This window comes from Thunnus maccoyii, chromosome 21 (genome assembly GCF_910596095.1).
Source record: "Thunnus maccoyii chromosome 21, fThuMac1.1, whole genome shotgun sequence".
Classification (NCBI taxonomy): domain Eukaryota; kingdom Metazoa; phylum Chordata; class Actinopteri; order Scombriformes; family Scombridae; genus Thunnus; species Thunnus maccoyii.
The window spans coordinates 2,545,754-2,569,051 of NC_056553.1; the positions used below are offsets into that span (position 1 = coordinate 2,545,754).

At 38.0% G+C, this 23,298-nt stretch overlaps 1 protein-coding gene across 4 annotated transcripts; it reads right to left on the bottom strand.

Annotated features, from left to right (window-relative positions):
* Positions 1-471: 471 nt before the first annotated feature.
* On the bottom strand, positions 472-22,948 carry LOC121888175 (NACHT, LRR and PYD domains-containing protein 12-like). 4 transcript variants are annotated; one of them, XM_042399577.1, is made up of 12 exons: positions 22,593-22,948; positions 12,286-12,438; positions 10,988-11,226; positions 8,448-10,326; positions 6,232-6,399; positions 5,012-5,185; positions 4,380-4,553; positions 3,725-3,898; positions 3,392-3,565; positions 2,237-2,410; positions 1,314-1,487; positions 472-863 (listed from the first exon to the last, which is right to left on the bottom strand). In XM_042399577.1, the coding sequence occupies exons 1-12, from the start codon at positions 22,946-22,948 to the stop codon at positions 851-853; spliced, it is 3,852 nt and encodes a 1,283-aa protein (XP_042255511.1). In that variant the 3' UTR covers positions 472-850. The 4 variants fall into 4 exon arrangements, 2 of the variants coding, with proteins under 2 accessions (XP_042255511.1, XP_042255512.1); XR_006093153.1 differs by lacking the exons at positions 472-863; positions 1,314-1,487 and having other exon boundaries at positions 2,343-2,360; positions 3,392-3,515; XR_006093152.1 differs by lacking the exons at positions 472-863; positions 1,314-1,487 and having other exon boundaries at positions 2,376-2,410; positions 3,392-3,515.
* Positions 22,949-23,298: the final 350 nt, after the last annotated feature.

A 23,298-nucleotide genomic window follows, 5' to 3' on the forward strand; every position in this document is an offset into this window, starting at 1 on the left:
AGGAGTTCAGCCAGCAGTGCTGGAAAGTAACTAAGTACATTTACTCAAGTACTGTACTTAAGCAAAGTACAAGTACCTAAAACTTGTACTTGAGTATTTCCATTTTATGCTAAATGATACTTCCATTCCACTACATTTCAGAGGGAAATATTGTACTTTCTACTCCACTACATTTATTTGACAGCTTTAGTTACTTTTCAGATGAAGATTTGACACAATGGATAATATAACAAGCTTTTAAAATACAACACATTGTTAAAAATGAAACCAGTGGTTTCCAACCATTTGGGCTTTTGACACTTTACAAAAAGCACTTTCTAGTCAGGGTCACATTTCAGATGTCTATGAGTTGTTAACAGCTCCACCAAATAGTGACTTTCTCCTCTAAACTTCTCATATGGTTTCATTTCAATAAATGTTCAAATGACCAAATATTTCACCAAAAACCAAAGATTAGAGAAAAAGCCCCAAAACTGAAAACAGATTTGTGTATCAGAACTTTTTTTTTCTTCTTTCCTCTCTCATTAATCATCTCACGACTCCTCAGATTTATCAGGGTCAGGCCCCTCTATTGGAGGGTCCTGACCCCAGGTTGGGAACCACTGGACTAAACTAGCTAACTGAATATAAAGTAGTTCCAACTAGCTCCACCTCCAGCAGCTACAACAGTAACATACAGTTACTACTGGATGAAGCTCTCCTCTCCACTCTACCTCCCAGTAACATGGCCCAGTCAGAGCCTCTCTACACACAAGCTGCTGCTGTTGCTTCAACCTCTCTGGATCATCAGGATACAGCTGATCCTCCCTCAACACACACTCCTGGATGTTCACTCACACTCTTACAGAGATCACCACCACCAGCTGATGAGAAAAGAAGAAACAACAGAAGTCATAAATCAATGTTTAGTGAGACTCAATCAGCTGTCAGTCAGTGATGCAGCACATCCAGTATAAAGAGCAGCAGGGACATCAGTCCTGTTCAGACCAGAAGTGGAACAGCTGTGCAGCGTGGCCAGCTTCTTTTCAGCTCTCATGTTAATGTATTGGAGTGAACACACTGAGCTCACAGTTCAAGTTCACAGACCTGCAGAGACTTTTGGTATCAAATCTGTTTCCTCTGCAGATTTCACTGAACTACACAGAGGAAATAAACTGCTGAGAGTCATGAACAAATCATTACTGCAGATACACTTTTGTGATACATTTAAATTGGAGGTTCACCAGGAAATACTGGATATTTGCTTTGAGAGTAACTGTGTTTAATACAATACTCCTGAAACCAGCATGGACTGACTTCAACTCTCTACTGACCTCAGAGTATCCAGTCTAAAGTGTGGACTCTCCTGAAGATCACACAGTGCCTTCACATCTGAATTCCACAGCTCATTGTCATTCAGATCCAGCTTTCTCAGATGTGAGGGGTTGGACTTCAGAGCTGAGGCCAGAGAAGAACAGCTGATCTTTGACAACGTGCAGCGACTCAATCTGAATAAAGAATAAATGATGTCACTTTAGAAGACAAAGTTCCTGCTTGAAATCATTCAATGTTTCATAATCTGTTCAGAGGTTTAGAATGAAGGAGTTTAGAAAATGGAAACTCCAAACACCTGAACCCAACAGGATGCAGGATAAAAACTGTCTAATACAAACATTGAAAAGGAGCTCTCATTAATATTAATGACAACATGCTGCTACTTCAATAAAGACAGTGACTTCACCCCTTAATCTCTGCAGCTCCACCAGTGACTCCATCTATACAAACTCATGTCATGCAGCCAAACACAAGTAAAAAACACTGACCTCTATTTACTCAACATCCAAATATGTCAAAATTGATTTAGGGAAAATAGGATATTTCAGTTTCATGGAATCGTGAAGCCATAAAAAATATCATGGCATCTTATGTTTGAATATTTCAGTCAGTATAAACACTGCATAGCTTCATAAATGTGTTGGAACGAGCAAATACTGGATATTATGCTTGTTACTATAATCAATATTTTAGAGGTTTACAGTGAATTGTCCAGTGTCGTTTTTATCTTGTTGTACTTAAGATTTAAATGTGCAGCTCTGACACAGTCAATGCACTAAACCACTAAAGAACCAAACAGACTTTACCTTTAAGATACTCAGTGTGGATCAGCAGAATATCATCCTTATGTCTGCAGATTAGTGTCACCACAATTTTCACATCATATTAATCTCAGCACGGAAGTAAAAAAATGGTGTCTAACCTCAGACTCTCCAGTCTACAGTGTGGACTCTCCAGAAAATCACACAGTAGCTTCACTCCTGAATCCTGCAGCTTGTTGCAGCCCAGATCCAGCTCTCTCAGATGGGAGGGGTTGGACTTCAGAGCTGAGGCCAGAAAAGCACAGCTGATCTCTGACAAACTGCAGGACCACAAACTGAATAAAGAATAAATGATGTCACTTTAGAAATCGAAGTTCCTGCTTGAAATCATTCAATATTCCATAATGTGTTCAGGGCTGAAGAGGGTTTAGAATGGAGAAGTTTAGAAAATGGAAACTTGAAACACCTGAACCCAACAGGATGCAGGTTAAAAACTGTCAAATACAAACAGTGAAAAAGAGCTCTCATTAATATTAATGACATCATGCTGTTACTTCAATAAAGATGTGGTGACTTCACCTCTTCAACTCTGCAGCTACACCAGTGACTCCATCTATACAAACTCATGTTGTGCAGCCAAGTGCAAGTTAAAAACACTGACATTTACTTCAGATTCTACTCAAGATCCAAAAGTTTTAAAAGACACCACATATGACAGGATGGATTTTAGAGAAATGTGAACATATTTATTCTCCAGACATCTACAATATTTCTATTTTATGGAATGACGAAGCCGTAAAAATCATGTCATCTTCAGTTTTAATTTTTCAGTTAGTATAAACATCACATATCATCATTAAGGTTTAGAAAAAAACATGAATGTCTTTTTAAAATTTATATTTACATTAAGGTTAAATTTAAGGTGAAGATCAAATGTTTAAGAAGGTAAGGGTGAAGCAGCCAGTGTTGGATTCTTAATGTTATATTAAATATGTTTTAAATATGAAGCTCAACAAGGTGCTCAGTATGGATCAGGATAAAATCTATGAGGTCAAACCTCATTAAAACTTTTGACATTAAAACTAAGATTTTAATGTTTGACAGCATGTTTTAAACGTGTTATGGTTTAAAACATGCTGTCAAACATTAAAATCATTAAATATTATTTAAACATTTGAAAACAACATTTGAATGTCTAAATCTGAAGGGGATTTTACCTCTTAAACACCATCCCTATGTTTGCAGTATAATGTCATCACAACATCCACATCATACAGTTTAAGCTGAGCACAGAAGTAACATAAACGGCGTCTGACCTCAGAGTCTCTAGTCTACAGTGTGGACTCTCCAGAAAATCACACAGCGGCTTAACTCCTGAATTCTGCAGCTTGTTGTAGCCCAGATCCAGCTCTCTCAGATGGGAGGGGTTGGACTTCAGAGCTGAGGCCAGAAAAGCACAGCTGATCTCTGACAAACTGCAGTACCACAAACTGAATGAAGAATAAATGATTTAGCATTAGAAAAAAATGTTCCTGCTTGAAATCATTCAACATTCCATAATCTGGTCAGAGAAGAACAGATTAAGAAAGATTACGAAGGTTTAGAATATAAAAATAAAGGCAGAAAATGCCAAAAAAAAGGTGTATGACCTCAGAGTCTCCAGTCTACATTGTGGACTCTCCAGAAAACCACACAGCAACTTCACTCCTGAATCCTGCAGCATGTTGTGCATCAGATCTAGCTCTCTCAGATGGGAGGGGTTGGACTTCAGAGCTGAGGCCAGAGAAGCAAAGCCGATCCCTGACAAACTGGGGTCAGTAAATCTGAATGAAGAGTAAATTATGTCACTTCAGAAGACAATGTTCCTTCTTGTAATAATCATGTTTCACAATCTGTTCAGAGCGTAAGAAGGTTTAGAATGTAATGACAACATGCTTCTACTTCACGAGAGACATAGTGAATTAACAGTGAATTAGCCAGTGGAGCTTTTCTACTGTTATATATGAAGACCAAAAAGATGCTCAGTATGGATCTGCATAAACTCTATGAGGTCACAGCTGTTTTAACGTTATCAAAATTGATTAAAACAAAGATCTGAATGTTTGATGCATGTTTTTAAAGGGTTAACTATGGTTTAAAATTAAACATTTAAATAGTATTTAAATATTTGAAAACATTTGAATGTCAAAATCTGAGGGGGATTTTACCTCATAACCATCATCCTTATGTTTACAGATTAGTGTCACCATAACTGTCACATTATATTAATCTCAACACAGAAGTAAAAAAAAAATGGTGTCTGACCTCAGAGTCTCCAGTCTACAGTGTGGACTCTCCAGAAAATCACACAGCAGCTTCACTCCTGAATCCTTCACATTGTTGTAGCTCACATCCAGCTCTCTCAAATGGGAGGGGTTGGACTTCAGAGCTGAGACCAGAGAAGCATGGCTAATTTCTGACAAACTGCAGGAATTCAATCTGAATGAAGAAAAAATGACACTTCAGAAGACAATGTTCCCGCTTGTAATCATTCAATGTTTTATAATCTGTTCAGAGCTGAAGAAGGTTTAGAATGTAGAAGTTTAGAAAATGGAAACTCCAAACACCTGAACCCAACGGGATGCAGGTTAAAAACTGTCAAATACAAACAGTGAAAAAGAGCTCTTATTAATATTAATGACAACATGCTTCTACTTCAATAAAGACAAAGTGACTTAACAGTGAATTACCCAGAGGAGCATTTTCTTGTTATATTAAGGTTTTAAATCTGTAGCTCTGACAGTCAATAGACTAAACCACTAAGAAGAAAATAGACATCAATGGTAAGATACTCAGCGTGAGTCAACATAACATCATCCTTATGTCTGCAGATTAATGTCACCACAACTTTTACCATCATAATAATCTTAGCACAGAAGTGAAGAATGATGTCTGACCCCAGAGTCTTCAGTCTACAGTGTGGACTCTCCAGAAATTCACACAGCAGCTTCACTCCTGAATCCTGTAGCTTGTTTCTAGACAGATCCAGCTTTCTCAGATGGCAAGGGTTGGACTTCAGAGCTGAGACCAGAGAAGCACAGCTGATCTCTGACAAACTGCAGTCTCTCAATCTAAATAAAGAATACATCATGTCGATAAAAATCCATTACAATCCACCAGATCCGTTCAGGTTTTGTATGTATATGTATAATTCAACATTATTATGTCCTAATCAATTAGCTTTTCCCTAATATGAGCAGATTGTGTTATCTGTTATCATCATGTCAGTCTTATGCAGACATCATCCAAATGGTACCACAGCATTCAGACACCTATTCATCTCAACACAGATCACTAAAATGCTACTGCCCTTGATCAAGTCTGTAATAAGGATCAAATTAGACATATTGGATTATAAAGCTTGTGCATTACTTTTATTCACCTTCTTCCTGTAAATGGTAACGATTGTGTGTAATTTCATTAAAAACACTACAGTACTTGAGTGAATACAAAGAAATTTTTTCTTCTACTGAGGCATTTATGTCTTACCACAGATTTACTCTCATTATCACCGCTGACTGACTGTCATCAGTGCCAAACACCAAACTTTCACATGACTTCCCTTTTAACTGGGTGTGCAGCTATCCAAAGTGATATCATTTTCTGACAGGAGACATCAAGCACCTGTTGAAGTCTCACATTTCATTGGTGGCAGCTCAGACACAACTAAAGATACATACTGCATTTTGAAATATGATTTGCTCTCTTTGTCTGTATCCCCATATGAGAGTTTTAGTGTGTGTGTGAGAAAGACTTTAGGCATAGGTTCCTTCAAAATAGTGTGTTCTCAATGTTTAATATAAAAACATTATTCTTGAAAATGCAGTGAAAGTCTGAACTTTTTCCCATTTGATTTACAGATTTGAGATTCACACGCATACCAAAAATTATAAACATTAACTTGGTCTCACAGGTAATTGTCCAATAACTTCAACAGTTTTCTTGCAAATACCAGACCTTTTTGATTGTAGACTAAATTCAAGGTGAAACCAACTGTTTAGGCATTTTGGACTTTTAGTGATTTGTGAAAAACAAATTATCTGAAACTTCTGTTATGTATTTAAAAAACTGGTTAAATACAAGATGTACAATAGTAAAACACAGTCAGTGAACTGACCTTAGAGTCTCCAGTCTACAGTGTGGATTCTCCAGTCCAGCAGACAGCAGCTTCATCTCTGCACCCTGAAGGTTGGTGTTACTCAGATCCAGCTCTCTCAGATGGGAGGGGTTGGACTTCAGAGCTGAGGCCACAATTTCACAGTGAGTCCCTGAGAGTCCACTCAGCCTGTTATTAAAATTTAATAACAGGCAGCCTGTTATTAAAAATTATATTACATTTAAATACACTAAAATCATACACTTTTATTATAAAATAGACACTATGCAAAGTCAAACAACTAAACAGAATAATTGTGTTCATAAGTGTAAACACACCAACTATTAAGTTAAATTTTCTTGCTCTCAAAGTTTTTGTTACAACTGAAGAACAATTGTAAGAATAACTGATGTACAATTTTGGTAACAAGCAGCTGTAACACAAGCTGAAAACACTTTAATAATTTGTAAGTTTTACAGTGTACATGTATGTAAAGGAGGGATGAATGGAATTTCTCTTGGAGCCCAACCCTAAGTCCATCAGGAAGTCAGTCATTTTGAATCTACTTTGCAATTTTTTTGCAAAGTGAAGCCATTGACAGGTGTTGTATTCAAACAAACTCCTCCTAGAGATTTAACTCGAGTGACTTGAAATTTGGTAGCTTACATCTAAACACCTTTGTGGTGCTAAATAGCAAAGCTTTTTAATTTTCATGGAACGCCGTTGGCGTGGCATGCTGGACAATTTTGCCCAAAACATGTTTGGGGCATTAAACAGGAAATTGTTGTAACTTGGCTTTACATTGTCCAATCTGCCCCAAATTTCTCATGCAGTGTTTCCCCTATTATAGTACAGGCCTGGTGGGCCACCAGGCCAACAAGAGCCCCGCCAGGCCAAAAAATATTTTTTAAAAATGCCAATAATGACACCAAATATCCAAATAGCATTTGGGAGCCTCTGAGCAGTGCTGTTTCGAAACGTGAGTCAACGTCTGTGTTGTTGCCTGGGAAACTGCAGGTAGCGTAACTCCTTTTAAGGAATAAGGCAGTACATCAGCAGGTGAGTGGTAAAGCAAGAGAGCGAGCGTCAGAAATGTGACGGTGAATGTGAGCAGAGCAGAGGAAAAGGTTAGCAGTAAGGCCGGAGGTGTGTTGGGGTGTGGGCCTGTTTATTTGTCCTCCGGAATGTAACCGCTTTGAAACAATCAGGAAATAACATTTTCATCTGATTTATCGGCATTCTCGCTACAAGCGATCCCTCTCTTCATTCACTCTCTAGCTCATTTGACCACTGCTGATTTCTTTCTCTTGCCTTTTTTAGAGTACAGACTACAGTGTACCTGTTAATAAATGCTGCAGCTTGGGGGTTAGCTCCGAAGTTAGCAACAATGGGTTAGCCTAACCTGACGACGCTAAACAGAGAAACAGAGAATGGAGAAATGTGTGGCTGCTAATAATCCCCCCCCCACCTGGCCAAACCACTCAACCATGTCAATATTGATTCATAGTCATTGCTTCACCTACTGACAACAGGAAGTTTACCTTACATGGTGTGGTCTACACATGATATACAGCAACATGACATATAATTAGTGGGTTTTCTCTAGCACCACATAGTGGACACAGGAAGTGATAGGTATCTCCTACAAGCAATGTCCGATATTCATGGAAATGTATATCCATGTCAGGTGCCCTCTGGAATGTGTATGTTGTATCGTGTTGCCTTGCAATAATAGCAGTTTGAGTGCAGCGTAGTTTGAGTGCAGTGTACCCCGACGTGTGTGAAGGAGTAAGGTCTGATCATCGCTGCTTGCAGCTTTAATGGTTATTGTTTTGGTATTAGCCACAACAAACAGATAATTTTGGGTTGTTGTTATTGGCCCAGAAATTGCACGTAGGTGCATCTCTAATGTAAAGTGATACATGCTTTACAGCATGCACTATACATTAACATTACACTTAATTGTAATATTGATATGATTTATGTAAAATTGGCTTTATAATGTTGATACCTTGTTTCCCAATCACTCTCAACACTGTGAAATGCTATCTTAAAAATGTTTCTTTGTTACATGTACAAACAGTACATCATTTCGAGCCCAAACAGGCTCTTCAGAGTTGGGTACAGAGGCAACAGGAAATATCTAAAACTTTTTGGACTGAGCACCTGGACACAAGAGATGTGTGTATGTTCTGATGTGACTGATTTATAATGTTGATAATCACATCTGGACTTACACAGCCTTTCTGCAGTTCCTCACAGCAGGGATCAGTCTCAGTTGTCCCTCATGTGATGTGTTGTACTTGTTCAGATCCAACTCATCCAGAACCTCCTCTGACATCTGCAGCATGTAGGCCAGAGCTGAGCAGTGGATCTCAGAGAGTTCCTTGTCTGATCTGTTCTCTGACTTCAGGAACTCTTGGATCTCCTGATGCACTGAGTAGTCATTCATCTCCATCAGACAGTGCAAGATGTTGATGCTTCTGTCAGGAGAGATTTGGGTCTTCTTCTCCTTCAGTTTGTTGGTGGCTTTCCGGATGACTTTTGGACTGTTCACTGTCCAACCCAGCAGGCCTCCTAAGAGACTCTGGTTGGACTCCAGAGAGAGGCCATGAAGGAAGCGAACAAAGAGGTCCAGGTGGCCATTTTCACTTCTGAGAGATTTCTCCATGGCTCTCCTCAGGAAGACATCTAGGGATATGTAATGGTCATTGTCCCCATCATCATCGTCATCATCAGTGATTCCATCATCATCAAAGAATTCATCACCATAATCTTTATAGATTAATTCATCATCATCATCCACATCTCCCAGGAAGTCATCCAATACCTCTGTAATGCTGTTGGCGTAACAGTGGTGCATGTAGACTGCGGCCAGAAACTCCTGAACACTCAGATGAATAAAGCAGTAGACTGTTTTCTGGAGGATCACACGCTCTCTTTTGAGGATCCCTGTACAAACTCCTGATAACAACGAGGCCTCTGTGACATCAAGACCACACTGCTCCAGGTCTTCTCGGTAGAACATGTTTCCTTTCTCCAGATGTTCAAATGCCAGCCTCCCCAGCTTTAGAAGAACTTCCCTGTCAGCCTCCGTCAGCTCCTTTGGACTTGTCTCATGTTCCTCATCATACTTGTGCTTCCTCCTCTTTGTCTGAACCAGCAGGAAGTGTGAGTACATGTCAGTCAGGGTCTTGGGCAGCTCTCCTCTCTGGTCTGTAGTTAAAATGTGCTCCAGAACTGTAGCAGTGGTCCAGCAGAAGACTGGGATTTGACACATGATGTGGAAGCTCCTGGTTGTCTTGATGTGTGAGACGATTCTGCTGGACAGCTCTTCATCACTGAATCTCCTCCTGAAGTACTCCTCCTTCTGTGCGTCAGTGAAACCTCGTACTTCTGTTACCCTGTCAACACATGTAGGAGGGATCTGATTGGCTGCTGCAGGTTGAGAAGTTATCCAGACGAGAGCTGAAGGAAGCAGATTCCCCTCAATGAGGTTTGTCAACAGCACGTTGACTGATGACTTCTGTGTGACATCAGACACAACCTTCCTGTTCTTAAAATCCAGTGAAAGTCTGCTTTCATCTAGGCCGTCAAAGATGAAAAAAACTTTACTGTCAGCTAGCTTCTCTGCTGTGACCTTCTGTAATGTTGGATGGAAATCATGTATCAGCATGAGAAGACTGTACTGCTCATCTTTAATCAAGTTCAGTTCCCTGAACGAAAGCAGAATCACCAGACTGACATCTTGGTTTTCCAAGCCCTCTGCCCAGTCCAGAGTGAACTTCTGCACTGAGAAGGTTTTTCCAGTGCCAGCTATGCCGTTCGTCAGCACGACTCTGATGTGTTTCTGTTGGTCAGGTAAGACTTTAAAGATGTCGTGGCACTTGATTGGAGTGTCATGGAGGGTATCCATCTTTGTAGCTGTCTCAAGCTGCCACACCTCATGTTGGACATTAACCTTTTCACTCTGTCCCTCTGTAATGTAGAGATCAGTGTAGATCCTGTTGAGGAGGGTTTCACTTCCTGCTTCATCAGCTCCCTCAGTCACACATTCACATCTCCTCCTCAGACTGATCTTATGTTCATCTAAAATCTCCCAGAGAGCAACATTCACTAAAAAAAGAGAAAAATGTGAGACTAAACATAACAAAGACAATCTGACAATTATCCGTTATGTCATGCCCTCCACTTCTGCCTCCTCCTCCTAGTGTGTGTGCCTCTCTCTCCCCCTTGTCTGTGCCTAATTACAGGAGTGGAGACAGGTGAGTGAGAGTCAGGCGACCAGCTGCCATCCATCAGGAGTTCTGCTTAAATATCTGGTTCAACCTCCTACTCACCGACAGATCATAGACTCTGTTTATCACAGTCAGTCACACTTCTAGCCTCCTTACTTCACTACGGTTCAGTTTCTACAGCATCGCTAATCCCTATTTCTCTGTGCCTACAGTTTTGCCTTTGCCTGACTCCAGCCCTTCTCCTGCCTTCCTGCCTCACCTGCCCAGCACATCCCTCTGCCTGGCTCCCCTCAGTATTCCCTCAGCCCAGCTTCACATCCAGCCCAAATCCCCCTGCCTGGCTCCCCTCTCCATTCCCTCTGCCCAGCTTCACGCCAAGCCCAAGCCCCAGGTTCCCGGCTACCAGCCCAGACCCTGGCCCAAGCCTCAATAAATTATCTTCCAACACTGCTCGCTGCCTCCTGCCTCAGTGTCCTACTCTTGGGTTCGCTAGCCTAGCCATAACACATTATGACCAACCCAAAAACAATCAGTCTTACTTTGTACAGTGCTGGTCTGACTGTCTGTCCGCAGTCCATGTCTTGTTCTGGATCTTTCTCCACACTGGGGACAGGAGGAGTCTCCTGGTGAAGCAGACTGGTCCCAGTATGAGGTGATGCACTGTCTGCAGAACCAGTGTCCACAGCTGGTAGAGACTGGATCCTTCAGGACATCCTGACACAAAGAACAGCAGGACAGCTGTTCCTCCACAGAAACACTCCTCCTCTTCTTCTTCTCTCTGTGAAGACATTTCTTTTTCACTATGATGGTTTGTTGATTTTTGTTGAAAAATATAAATATTTAGCTGACACTGTCTAGAAGCTCAGGCAGTCACGGAGGATAGTAGAAGTCTAGCTTCTTACTTGAAAATTATTATTTTATTTCAACTCTCCTGCTTTCATGAACACATATTTAAGTCTTGTAAACTGACATAAAGAGATTAATTTGTCTCTCTGCTGAAAATAACTCTTAACTGCATTTCTTATCTGGCTGACTTATTAAACATTTAGTGATCTGCCTGTAGTTTGCTATTAATACAAACACTTCCTGCAGCTGCTTCACTGTTCCATTAAAGAGAGCTGATTATGTCCTTTACTGTTTTACAGTCTCTTTGGGCAGCTTAGCTTGGGTTAGTTAGGTTTAAACTGAGGTTAGAGGGGGTCTAAAATTGTGGTAGACCAGCAGTCTTACATGATTCAGAGCTTTCAACTGCAAGCTCCAAATCATTAGTAAGTGAACCTTTGAGCTTAATTTTCTTCAACATGTTTCACATAAGCAGTTAGCTTGGAGAGAAAACTCAGACACACATAATCAAGGTGAGCAAAGCTTCTCCACAAATAACCTTTCGACAACATGTTGCACATTTTTGATATGCACTGATTCATCATGACATCTGGTAATTCATAACAGCTGATCTGAGGGATATTTCAAGTTAAAAACACAAGAAAATTTAACATTTGAAGTAAATTCTTTCAGGTCTTTACAGTGACTTCAGTGTTAGGGCAAAGCTGTATGAACATATTCTTGAAGTGTAAATTGACATTGAGGTTTTCAGGTTGCTACAGAAATACCATCTGTGGTTTCTGGCTATAAAACGCAGATTAAGATCCATCTTAGTTTGAAACAGTGTCTATTATGATAGTTCTGCATCATGAATAGGAATATTTTAGCAGAGCAGTTTGCCTTCATCCTCACTGAAACATCTTCCATCAGTACAGTTTACAACAGAAACAGTGTCTTACTATGTCTAATGACTTAATCATCTTCAAGCCAGTTTACAGTAAAACCAGTCTCTTACTTTGTGTCTGAGGGTCCAGGTTCATTACTGAAGTCTGGAGGAGGATATTCTTTGGATCGGTCACTCTTCATAGACAGACAGCTGGATAATGGAGACCCTGCTCTGTCCTCCTCTTCCTCCACACAAACACTCATCTTGTGGACTTCAGTCAGCCTGAGAGGTAAACCAATAACACTGACTGTAAGATTAGAAAGCAAGATTCAAGAGAAACAAGTCTGTTCATGAGTCACCCCAAAAATACCGAGCAAATACCACACACAAACAAGTTAGTATCTCCCTCTTTTCTTTCCCCTCTTTATAACGACAGAAGTTCATTCCGACTCTTCTCCCCTCTATAGTCCTCAGGGAGGAAACTGACACATTCACGGTGAAATAAGAATGTTTTATTAACACTCACCCTGTGTCAGACGTCAGTTTTTATCCGTCTGCCATGCTCCAAAATCTCAATATGGAGTCTGAACTTGCAGACTGATCCCTTTCAGTTTCAATACTGCCACGTCAAACAGTCACATGACCCTGTCAGCGTGTGTGTGTTTATGAGGATATCTTTTGGCTTAAACAGGTTAAATTAAAATGGATTTTGGAGGAAATTTAGTTTATCTCATCTATGTATTGAATGAATGTAAAAATGAATTGATGTTGTTAACTGTTTTTCTTTTTAATGTGGCTTCATTTGTTGAGCGGAGGAGCGGAGTGAGAGACAAGAGGCCCGTGGCGCAATTTGCGTCAAAACTCTGAACACACACGCTCCCATAATTTTTTTTCAGTATCAAGGTAATCCAGTAATGTCTGTAGATCCGTGGCTACACTGCAAATTGAGAATAAAAAGAAACTGACGGTAACTCATTCGGGATACTTTTAATGGCGCCATTTTGTCAACATCTAAACAAATATAGGCTAAAAACGGGGCTCAAATCGTTGCCCACTGTTAATTTGCTGTATCCATGGCAACGCTATACTTCCTGTTTATATCCCCCTAAAGCATTATGGGAACTGTTATTCAAAAACTGAGACCATGATTATCGCTCAAACCAGTGATGTGTAAGCATGTCTGTTGTGCAAAAAAGCTATTGGCTGGTGTTTGGTACCGACTGGTATCTCTCAGCATAACTTGACACCAAAGAGCAGCCAGTAGCAGATAAACTGTTCAGTAGTAGCTTGCTTTCACCAGCAGATGGCAGCGTTATATGTATGAAGACTGTACATATGAAATGAATGAAGTGGACAATAAATCTAATATGTTTATTTTATATGACAAAGAATGAATTATTGAGTAACTTACAGTCACTAATGTTAAGTCTTTGTCAAAAAGCACCAAATTGTTGGAAGTAACAATGGGAATATATTTTAATGCTCTGTTAAAAGATGCTGAAAATTAAAATAAAAAGTGTCTATACATTATGAAGGTGCCCTTTCAATGACACTGTGTACAGCTAAAGAAGGACTGAACTAAAAGTGTTTACAAGAGAGTCATTTCTGTGGTGCATTCACATGCTAGTGTGATAAAAATCAACATTAGGGCGTTCACGATTGCATCTTTTCAGAACAGTCAAAAGTTGAAGTTACCTGTAACTACCTTTAGACTTTAAAGCTAAAAAGGAACAACTAAATATTTTGCATTTTTACTTAAAAAACTGAAACAACTTATGCAATGATGAAACAACGAGGCTGGTTGAAACAATGACAGTCGATATGAACAGGAGCATATTGCGGGGCTGTAATCTCTTCTGCAATAATACAAGATGACAAACTCATAGACAGCAGCCTCATTAATAACATTACTGTAATAATGCGAATGCTTATACTAAGAGCTGAGATTGAACAATCTGTGATAAGAAAGTTTAGTCCTGGGTGCATCCAGCAACTGGTGTACATTCAAAACACCTGAATAGTCAAAAGAAATACACTGAAAATCCAGAGAGAACTGGAGAACAAATAAACTTTATTTACCACCACTGGGCCTGAATTATATCTGCCTTTATGTCTGACAACTTGTGTTACATAGGAAACAGGTGAGACAGGCTGTGGATATCAGGAGGTGTGTGTTAATAATACCAATAATACAATTAATTACAGAATTCATCAAAAAATAACAAAGGTGAACTGAAACTGAGCACTAATATGAATGACACGACCTGCAGGCTATAAAGAAAGCAGATATAAAGAAATATTATCTGGAAAATAGCTGCAATACTGCATCATTACACATGGTGGTGCTGCAACACATAAATACTGCAGTGCCTCCAATCTTTACAGGAGTTCAACCAGCAGTGCTGGAAAGTAACTAAGTACATTTGCTCAAGTATGTACTTATGTACAATTTTTAGGTACTTGTATCTTAGTTGAGTATTTCCATTTTATGCAAACTGATACTTCTGCTCCACTACATTTAATGACAGCTGTAATTACCATTTACTTTACAGATTTTACATAAAAATACATAATCTTATAAATAAGTGTAATAACTACACACCGATTTGTATAAAATCAGATGTCAGATGTCAAAAAATCAAAGATTAGAGAAAAAGTCCAAAAACTGAAAACAGATTTGCGTATCAGAACTTTGTTTTTTCTTCTTTCCTCTCCCATTAATCATCTCACGACCCCTCAGATTTATCTGCTGACTCTTTGGAGGGGCCCGACCCTTAGGTTGGGAACCACTGGACTAAACTAGCTAACTGTATATAAAGTAGTGTAAACTAGCTCCACCTCCAGCAGCTACAACAGTAACATGCTGCTCTAACACTGATGCTTCACTATTAATAATCTAATGATGTCATATATAACAATATATCAGTCAGAGGGACCAAACCACTACTTTTACTACAATACTTTAACTACATCAAGCTCATAATACTTATGTACTTTTACTGCAATATTTTAACTACATCAAGCTCATAATACTTATGTACTTTTACTGCAATACTTTAACTACATCAAGCTCATAATACTACTTCTATTTAAGTAGTTTTTTCAGATAAGATTTTTCATGCAGGACTTTTACTTGTAATGGGGTATTTTTACATTGCTTTACTGGCACTTCATCTCAAGGATCTGAGTAATTCTCCCACCATTGATCTTCCACTGATGTGATGGAAGCTGAAACAATAAGTCAATTAATCGGTGAGTTTATCAAAAGGTTTTTTATTTTCATTTGAACTTTACTCGCAAAAATGATTGGATGAAAACATACAACTCCAAATACAGGTAGAGCTGTAAATGGTGCAATGGTGTGAGAGAGTGCCGAAATAAATATTGTATGAGTAAAAACAAATTGATGTTACTCTATATACATACATTAGGTTGTTATATACAGTATAGAGAGTATTTTGTTGTTTTACATAATTGTAAACTGAATATATTATCTTATCAAAAATAAGACATTTGTAGACATAGCTTTAGCCCCTGAGAAATTGTGATGATAATAATTTTTGGACACTTTTTAGACAATATTATTAATTGGTTAATTTGGAAAATAACTGACACATAAAAAACTCGGTTGCAGCTGTGGATCTAACTACACTTTTCTTATCAGAAAGTAGTTTTAATATATCATCTAGTCAGACATGAGAAACATTTATACAAAAATGGACCACAGAACACATTTGAATGATTCTGAGAACACAGAAATAATGGTATAAATAACATACACACACACTGGAAAAAAGAGAAAAGAAAAAAATCCCTTTATATATATATATACAGTTCACACACATACACACACACACACACACGCACACACAAACACACACACAATTCTGTATTTCATATCAGTCTATTTTACATGTCTATGTCACATTTATTCTATATTATATACAGTTATACAGATGAACAGACTTATGCTAACTGTGTTGTGTGTATTCTGTCATAATGTATCACAATATCATCTAATATATAGAAATATATCATGCATATCTATAGTTTGTTTTTGTTTATAGGATGATATATATAAAATGACATGAGATACAGAATTATGTGTGTGTGTGTGTGTAGCTCTGTCATAGGCTACTTTCAGGGACAAATTTCAGAATTAAGACCAGTCAAATGGGGACGGCTTTCCCAATTGGTGACAAAAGTCACGTTCCCAATTGGTAAAACACTGATTTTTGGGTCAGTGGTTAAGGTTAGGGTAAGTCTCCAGGAAATAAATGTAAGTCTAGGAATGTCCCCAAAAGTGACCTAGGACAACGTGTGTGTGTGTGTGTGTGTGTGTGTGTCTGTGTGTGTGTATGTATGTGTATGTGTGTGTGCGCGCGCATGCATATGTAGTCCTACAACATGTATAGCCTATATATATGTGCGGGTACCCGCGTGCGCGCACCAGCGACAGCGTGTGCGCGTACAACCTACAATCTGTCCAGGTTAGTGCGTGAGCGCGCATGTCCGTCAGGTGGGTGAAGACAGACAGAGTGAATAGGAAGAGGACCGGAAACATCGGAGAGGATGGCTTCAAAATAAATGTTATTTTGGTGACGGAGCTGTTGAAATTTTCAGAAAATGAGCTTGTTTGTTGGCCTTCATGTTCAGCTCTAAACAGTTAAGTTAAAACTGGTCTGGTAGCAAGTCAGAGTGTTTATTTTAGAATTAAAACAATTCAGTTAATTGGTTAGGTTAGTTGATCAGCAGAAAAACACACACAATGTTGATCAGTTAATCGTTAAAGTTGATTATAAACATTCTTTGGTGTTAGCGTCTGTAATATGAGGATTTATTGTGTTTTTTTATCATCGTAAACTGAATATCTTTGGGTCCGACAAGACGAAACATTTGACAACGTCACCCTGAGCTCTGGAAAACTGACATTTTACACAATTTTCTGACATTTTTTAAACTAAATGATTGATTGACTAATTAAAATCTTACTTAACATAACTGCTGATTAAAATAATTGTTAGTTGCACCCTTAATTTTATTTAAGTAATTAAAAATATTATATTGTATTAAATGAAGTGATGTAATGGTAAATCAGATGGGTGTCCGAGTAAGATAAAGTAAATTATTATGTGCTGATGTTGATTATGAGGCACATATTAACAACTAACAAAATGTTAAAGTATTTGGCCTATATAAAACGATAGTAATGATAATAATAATAATACATTGAATTTGTACCGCACTTTTCATTCATAGGGAAACTAACATGTAGCTACTCCAACCCTGTTAGAGTTATATGATCTCTGTTTTAAAATTACTAACCTAAACCTTGTTGTAATATTAACATCACTACCCGTGTATGTGTGTGTACTTTTACATGTAATATTGCGTGCTTAATTTTTCAATTTTTGCTTTTATTGATTTGTAAAGTGTACAGAGACTCTCTGGGTGATGTGCACTTTGAATAAACTGAAGCTGAAGTTGAATCTGAAGTTGAATAATTAAGTTTAGTTTTAGGATCTGCTTTAAATAGCTGTCATTGCGTGTGTGTGTGTGTGCAGCCTAGGAGGTAATTGCACTGTGAATTACCTACATCTGACTGACACTCAAGCATCTTGTTTATTTATTCCAAACCCTTATTTATATAACATGCTGCTACACTACATCAACTAAAAACCACCTATTTAATCTGACTTTTATGTAGTGTCTTATAATTGTATGGTTTTATTATTTATGTACTTCTTTTATATGTTATCATCATTATTATTCATTTTATTCTTTTTTTTTTTTTTTTTTAACAATTTACTGTTTTATTATAATCCTAATTTTGTGTACTATTTCATAATTTTATTTTTGTAGTTTTAATTGCTTGTATTATCTTTTATTGTGTCCTCATCAATTCACCTTTTTCATTTTTAATTACTTTGGTGTACATTAGTCTCTAAATCCATTTCTAACATCCCACATTTTGTCAGTCACCTGTAAAGCACTTTGAATTGCATTTGATTTGTTTGTAAAGTGCTATATAGCTAATGATTAATTGATTGGTTGATTGATTGCTTGATTAATTGATTGATTAATGTGCAATATGCCTTCATACTGCTGCCCCAGGAATTCATTAGAAACTCTGTAAATAACAGTTACTTTTTTAAAATTATATACAATAACTTTAATATTTTTATTTAATCTAAATGTAATTTATTTTAAATGTGCTGTGCATGGACCCTGATGTGTCTGTAGCTGCAAATGGAAAATCAAAGTCTCTTGGATGTTGAAGGATTTTCTTTTGAAAGGGTTGACCGGCAGTGTGTGTGTTTCAGTATCTTGACAGTTTCAGAGCATCCTGACGTCTTCTCAGAGCACAAAGTGAAACGCATCTCAGCTCCTGCGTCCTCCTCACACGTTACAGTGCCCGCACGGATCCACAAGGACACCATTTAATCATCTGTGCGGCTTTCAGGGACATTTATTGGTCATTCCCCCCGCTCGTTCGTTTTTAATTTGCTCGGATATCTTTGTGTCCGCGGGATACCGATGGCCACCCCCACCGCCGTCCCCAGCATCAGCACCAGCAGCAGCAGGCAGGACGGCCGGGATTCAACCAGCACACCCAGAAGCTCGCTTCGCTGTGAGTATCTACGTTTTATTTCTATCGAAACACCTTAAAATAATACAAAAACACAGCAAACTGCTGTGAAGCTGCATGTAGCAAGCGTTCATCCCGGATAAACGTCCTCACTTTTGGAGGATGCTGATAATTTTTTTGCCTCCTTGCGAGGACATTTGGTGAGGATACATCACATAAGGGTCACTTTGATCATTAAACACAAGAGGAATTTGTCAATTTAGCTCAATTTAAGAAACATTTAACTCCAATATCAAACACTCAGCAACATTCAGGCTTCTCAGGATTATTTTTTTTTTCGCCTTTCTGTTTAATCTCAGTGGTGGAAATGTAAAACAGCCCTGTGGGACCTTTAAGTGTCTCTGGCTTTTCATCGTGTTGTCTCAGTGGACAGACAGATTGGACGACATCTGACACAATTAATGTAAGCGGCAGATGGGGACGAGTTGGGGGCGGGGGTGTGGTGGGTTAGCAGGGGGGTCATGAAGGTACTTAGATCCTTTACTGCAGTTAAAGTACCAATACAGCAATGTAAAAATAGTCCATTACAAGTAAAGGTCCTGCATGAAACATCCCACTACAGTAAAAGTACATAAGTATTATGAGCTTGATGTAGTTAAAGTATTGCAGTAAAAGTACATAAGTATTATGAGCTTGATGTAGTTAAAGTATTGCAGTAAAAGTAGTGGTTTGGTCCCTCTGACTGATATATTATTATATATGACATCATTAGATTATTAATAGTGAAGCATCAGTGTTAGAGCAGCATGTTACTGTTGTAGCTGCTGGAGGTGGAGCTAGTTTCAACTACTTTATATACAGTTAGCTAGTTTAGTCCAGTGGTTCCCAACCTAGGGGTCGGGCCCCTCCAAAGGGTCAGCAGATAAATCTGAGGGGTCGTGAGATGATTAATGGGAGAGGAAAGAAGAAAAAACAAAGTTCTGATACACAAACCTGTTTTCAGTTTTTGGACTTTTTCTCTAATCTTTGATTTTTGCTGAAATATTGGATCATTTGAACATTTATTGAAATGAAAGCATGTGAGAAGTTTAGAGGGAAAAATCACTATTTGGTGGAGCTGTTAACAACTCATAGACATGTGAAATGTGACCCCGACTACACACTGCTTTTTGTAAGACGTCAAAAGACAAAAAGGTTGGAAACCACTGGTTTCATCTGTAACAATGTGTTGTATTTTAAAAGCTTGTTATATTATCCATTGTGTCAAATCTTCATCTGAAATCGGGCAAAGCGGGCAACAGCAGGGACCCTGAACCCTCAAGGGCCCCAGAATACCTATGCAGGAAAATACTTTATGGTTATTTGATTAATTGCAAATTTGTTTGGCAATATGTATTAAGGCAGTCAGAGGTTACCGCTGCAGTTGACAGGGAGTATTTGGAAAAAATGTACAGTAGCTCAACTCATTTCTCAAAATAGAGATTGTGATTTGGGTAAAAGAAAATCTAAATATTGGGTTCTGAACTATGTTATGATTGAAAATGAGTTAGAAAATGAACAGAGAAAGCAGTTTAGAGCTGCAACGATCAGTCGAATTAACAATTTTGATAATCGAATAATCATTTAAGCATTTTTAATGCAAAAAGAGAAAGAAAAAATACTGGTTCCAGCTTCTCACATACAAATATTTGCTTGTTGTCTGGATGTCTGTAAACTGGATGTATTTGGTTTGTGGACAGTTGCTCAGACAAAACAAGATATTTAAAAATATAATAAAAACAGGGTACAGCAGGTCTTTCTTGCCAAATGTAATTAGGGTGCTTTGACTTTCAAAAAAATTGGCAACTATTTTGGTCATTGGTCATTTTTAAAGCAAAAATGTCAAACATTCCCCAGTTGCTTAGTCTTATGTAATAGTAAATTGATGTCATCTTGGATTTTAGGAAACGCCGACCGTCATTTTTTTTTTTTTTACAGTTTTCAGATGCTTAATAGAAACGATCAAACGAAAAAATAAACAAAACGAAAATAATCTTTAGTTGCAGCTCCAAAGCAGTCAGCCAAAAATAATGGATACATGGTTGAAATGGACAGTTAAATGAATGATAAATGTTTAAAATAGAACATGATGGCATATGGTGCCAATGAAGCAGTTCTTGGGTTCATGTGACAGGACTGTGGGGGTAAGTTTAGTAAAAAAGCACAAGGCATTCATCCTTAATTTTGACCAATACCATCTTTTTTACCTCTATATTTTACCATTCTTGGCACCCTGTCTTGTAGTAGAACACTGTGTAAAAATCTAGTTTTACCATTTTAAATATCTTTAGTTTCTATTATGCTTACATAGTGCATATTTTAAAATAAATCTGCTTTAAATCACCTCACTTGGAGAACCAGGTTCATGTTCACTCTGGGGCCCCCTAATGAGTTAATCCAGCCCTGGCAATCACTGTGCAATTTAGAAAATTATGCTGGACATTTTTCTCTGTTGTCAGACAGTGAAATAATGAATTGACTAGTTAGTGAGTTTGTTGGTTTCATCGTGTCAGTCTTGTGCCAAATATTTGACACATCCCACATGGAATTACAAAACACCGCCATGTGTCAATCTTCAGAAATATAAAAAGACATCATCAGATTTCTGGTGAAAGGTATACACCCCCCACCCCCGTTATGTGTACTTAAAAACATAAAACATGTACTTTGTTTATGTGCGTTTTTAAAAATAAACCACACAATATATCAGAAGAAAGATGAGCTGAGGAAATGATTTGCAGATTCATCGAAAAATAAATAATTAGCTGCAGCCAAGTTAAATAGATGTTCTAAAAATACCAGAGTTACACAACACAACTTACATTTCTTTCTTTGAATAAAAAACAAATCTTTTCTAATATTTTTTTTCAGATTCCGTGAGTTTATTCTTTATTCTGAATTTCATATAATTGATTCTAATTTGTACACATGATTTTTTTTTTATTCTGATTATTAGTAGAAATAAACTATATTAATGAAGTGAAATGTGTAGGCAGAGTGCTTCATTTTCTATTTTACTTTTTGGCAATGATGAGAAGTACACTGTAATACTTTGATGCTACTTTACACTTCTACTTCACTATATTTCAGAAAATATTGTACTTTTTACTGCACTACATTGATCTGACTGCTATAGTTACTAGTTACAGATTCACTTCTACACACAAAACATGTAATCAGAGTAAAACAATATGATGCATTGCTGCAGATTAAATTAAACAACAGTGTAGAAAAGTTCCCACATTAATGCATAGTAGTAATAATATCTTGCTTTCAGTGTGTTCTATGTGTAGACTTTTGTTTCTTCTTCTGTGTAAAGCATCTTTGAGTACCTTGAAATGTACTCTATAAATAAAATGTATTACTATAATTATTAATATATGTGATATTATAACTCTAACAGGAGACATTCTCCTGTATAATGAGAAGTTTTACTTTTGATACTTAAAGTACATTTTTTTGATTTTTTTGATTTAGAACACCTATAAATAAAACTTTTTTTTTTATGTTTTCAGTGTGGTATTTTTACTGAAAAGCAAAAGATCTGATCATTCCCTCTTATTTATTTTGTTTTTATTTTTTAATCTATTTTATTCTTTTTATTATTACATTTTCATCATTTTAAACTCTTGTGTGCATTATTCTCACATTGTTTCACTGTTTACGTTTCTACTGTCTCATCATCAACATCAACTAAAGTTATATTGATTGATATATTGATTGATTATGGATGATTCATGCTGTCTGTTTTCTGTTTGTCTCTTCTAGGCTGAGGAATCCCATGTCAGACATAGTTGCCTTAACTGACCTTTGACCTTTTGCTGACACCTTACTGAGGGGTCGCGACCCCCAGTGTAGAAGACTCATCATCAACAAGCCTCGAGCTCCGACCGGCCTCATCATGACGAAGCAGAAAGTCGACGTCACCGACTGATGAAACCGAAATCTGCCACCGCCAAACGCCATGACAGAGGAGGAGGGCGCTGTGAGATGCTGAACGGGAAGAGAAACAGGACAAAAAAGATGTGAATTCTGCTCTGAACACCCAGGACAAACACTCCCCTGCCATCCCTCCACTCTGAGTTGCACGTAGAGGTTGTTTGTTTGAATAAAGACCATCACAGTCCCCTTAACGTTACTAAAACCTCTAACTGAACCTGTCATTCACACATCAAAAGCCAAAAAACAGACTTCTCTCCATCCAAAGGAAGGAGGCAGGGACTTTCATCTCCCTCAGAGCCGACGATGTAGACGAAGACAGCAGTGATGATTGTTGATTCGTACTGTTACTGATGGACAGAAGTCCAGCTTTCTAAACCAGCACAGTCATTCTGTGTTGGATTGTACATGCGTGAAGACAACCATGATTGTCTCTTACTGACACAAAATCTGACAGCAAATAAGATTGTGTTACTGAGAAAAAGAGAAAAGACCTCACTTACTAACACAGATGGGTCAACCGCAAAAGTCTCTACAAGAAAACAATCATAAAACTAAATTGCCCGGCAGTTTGA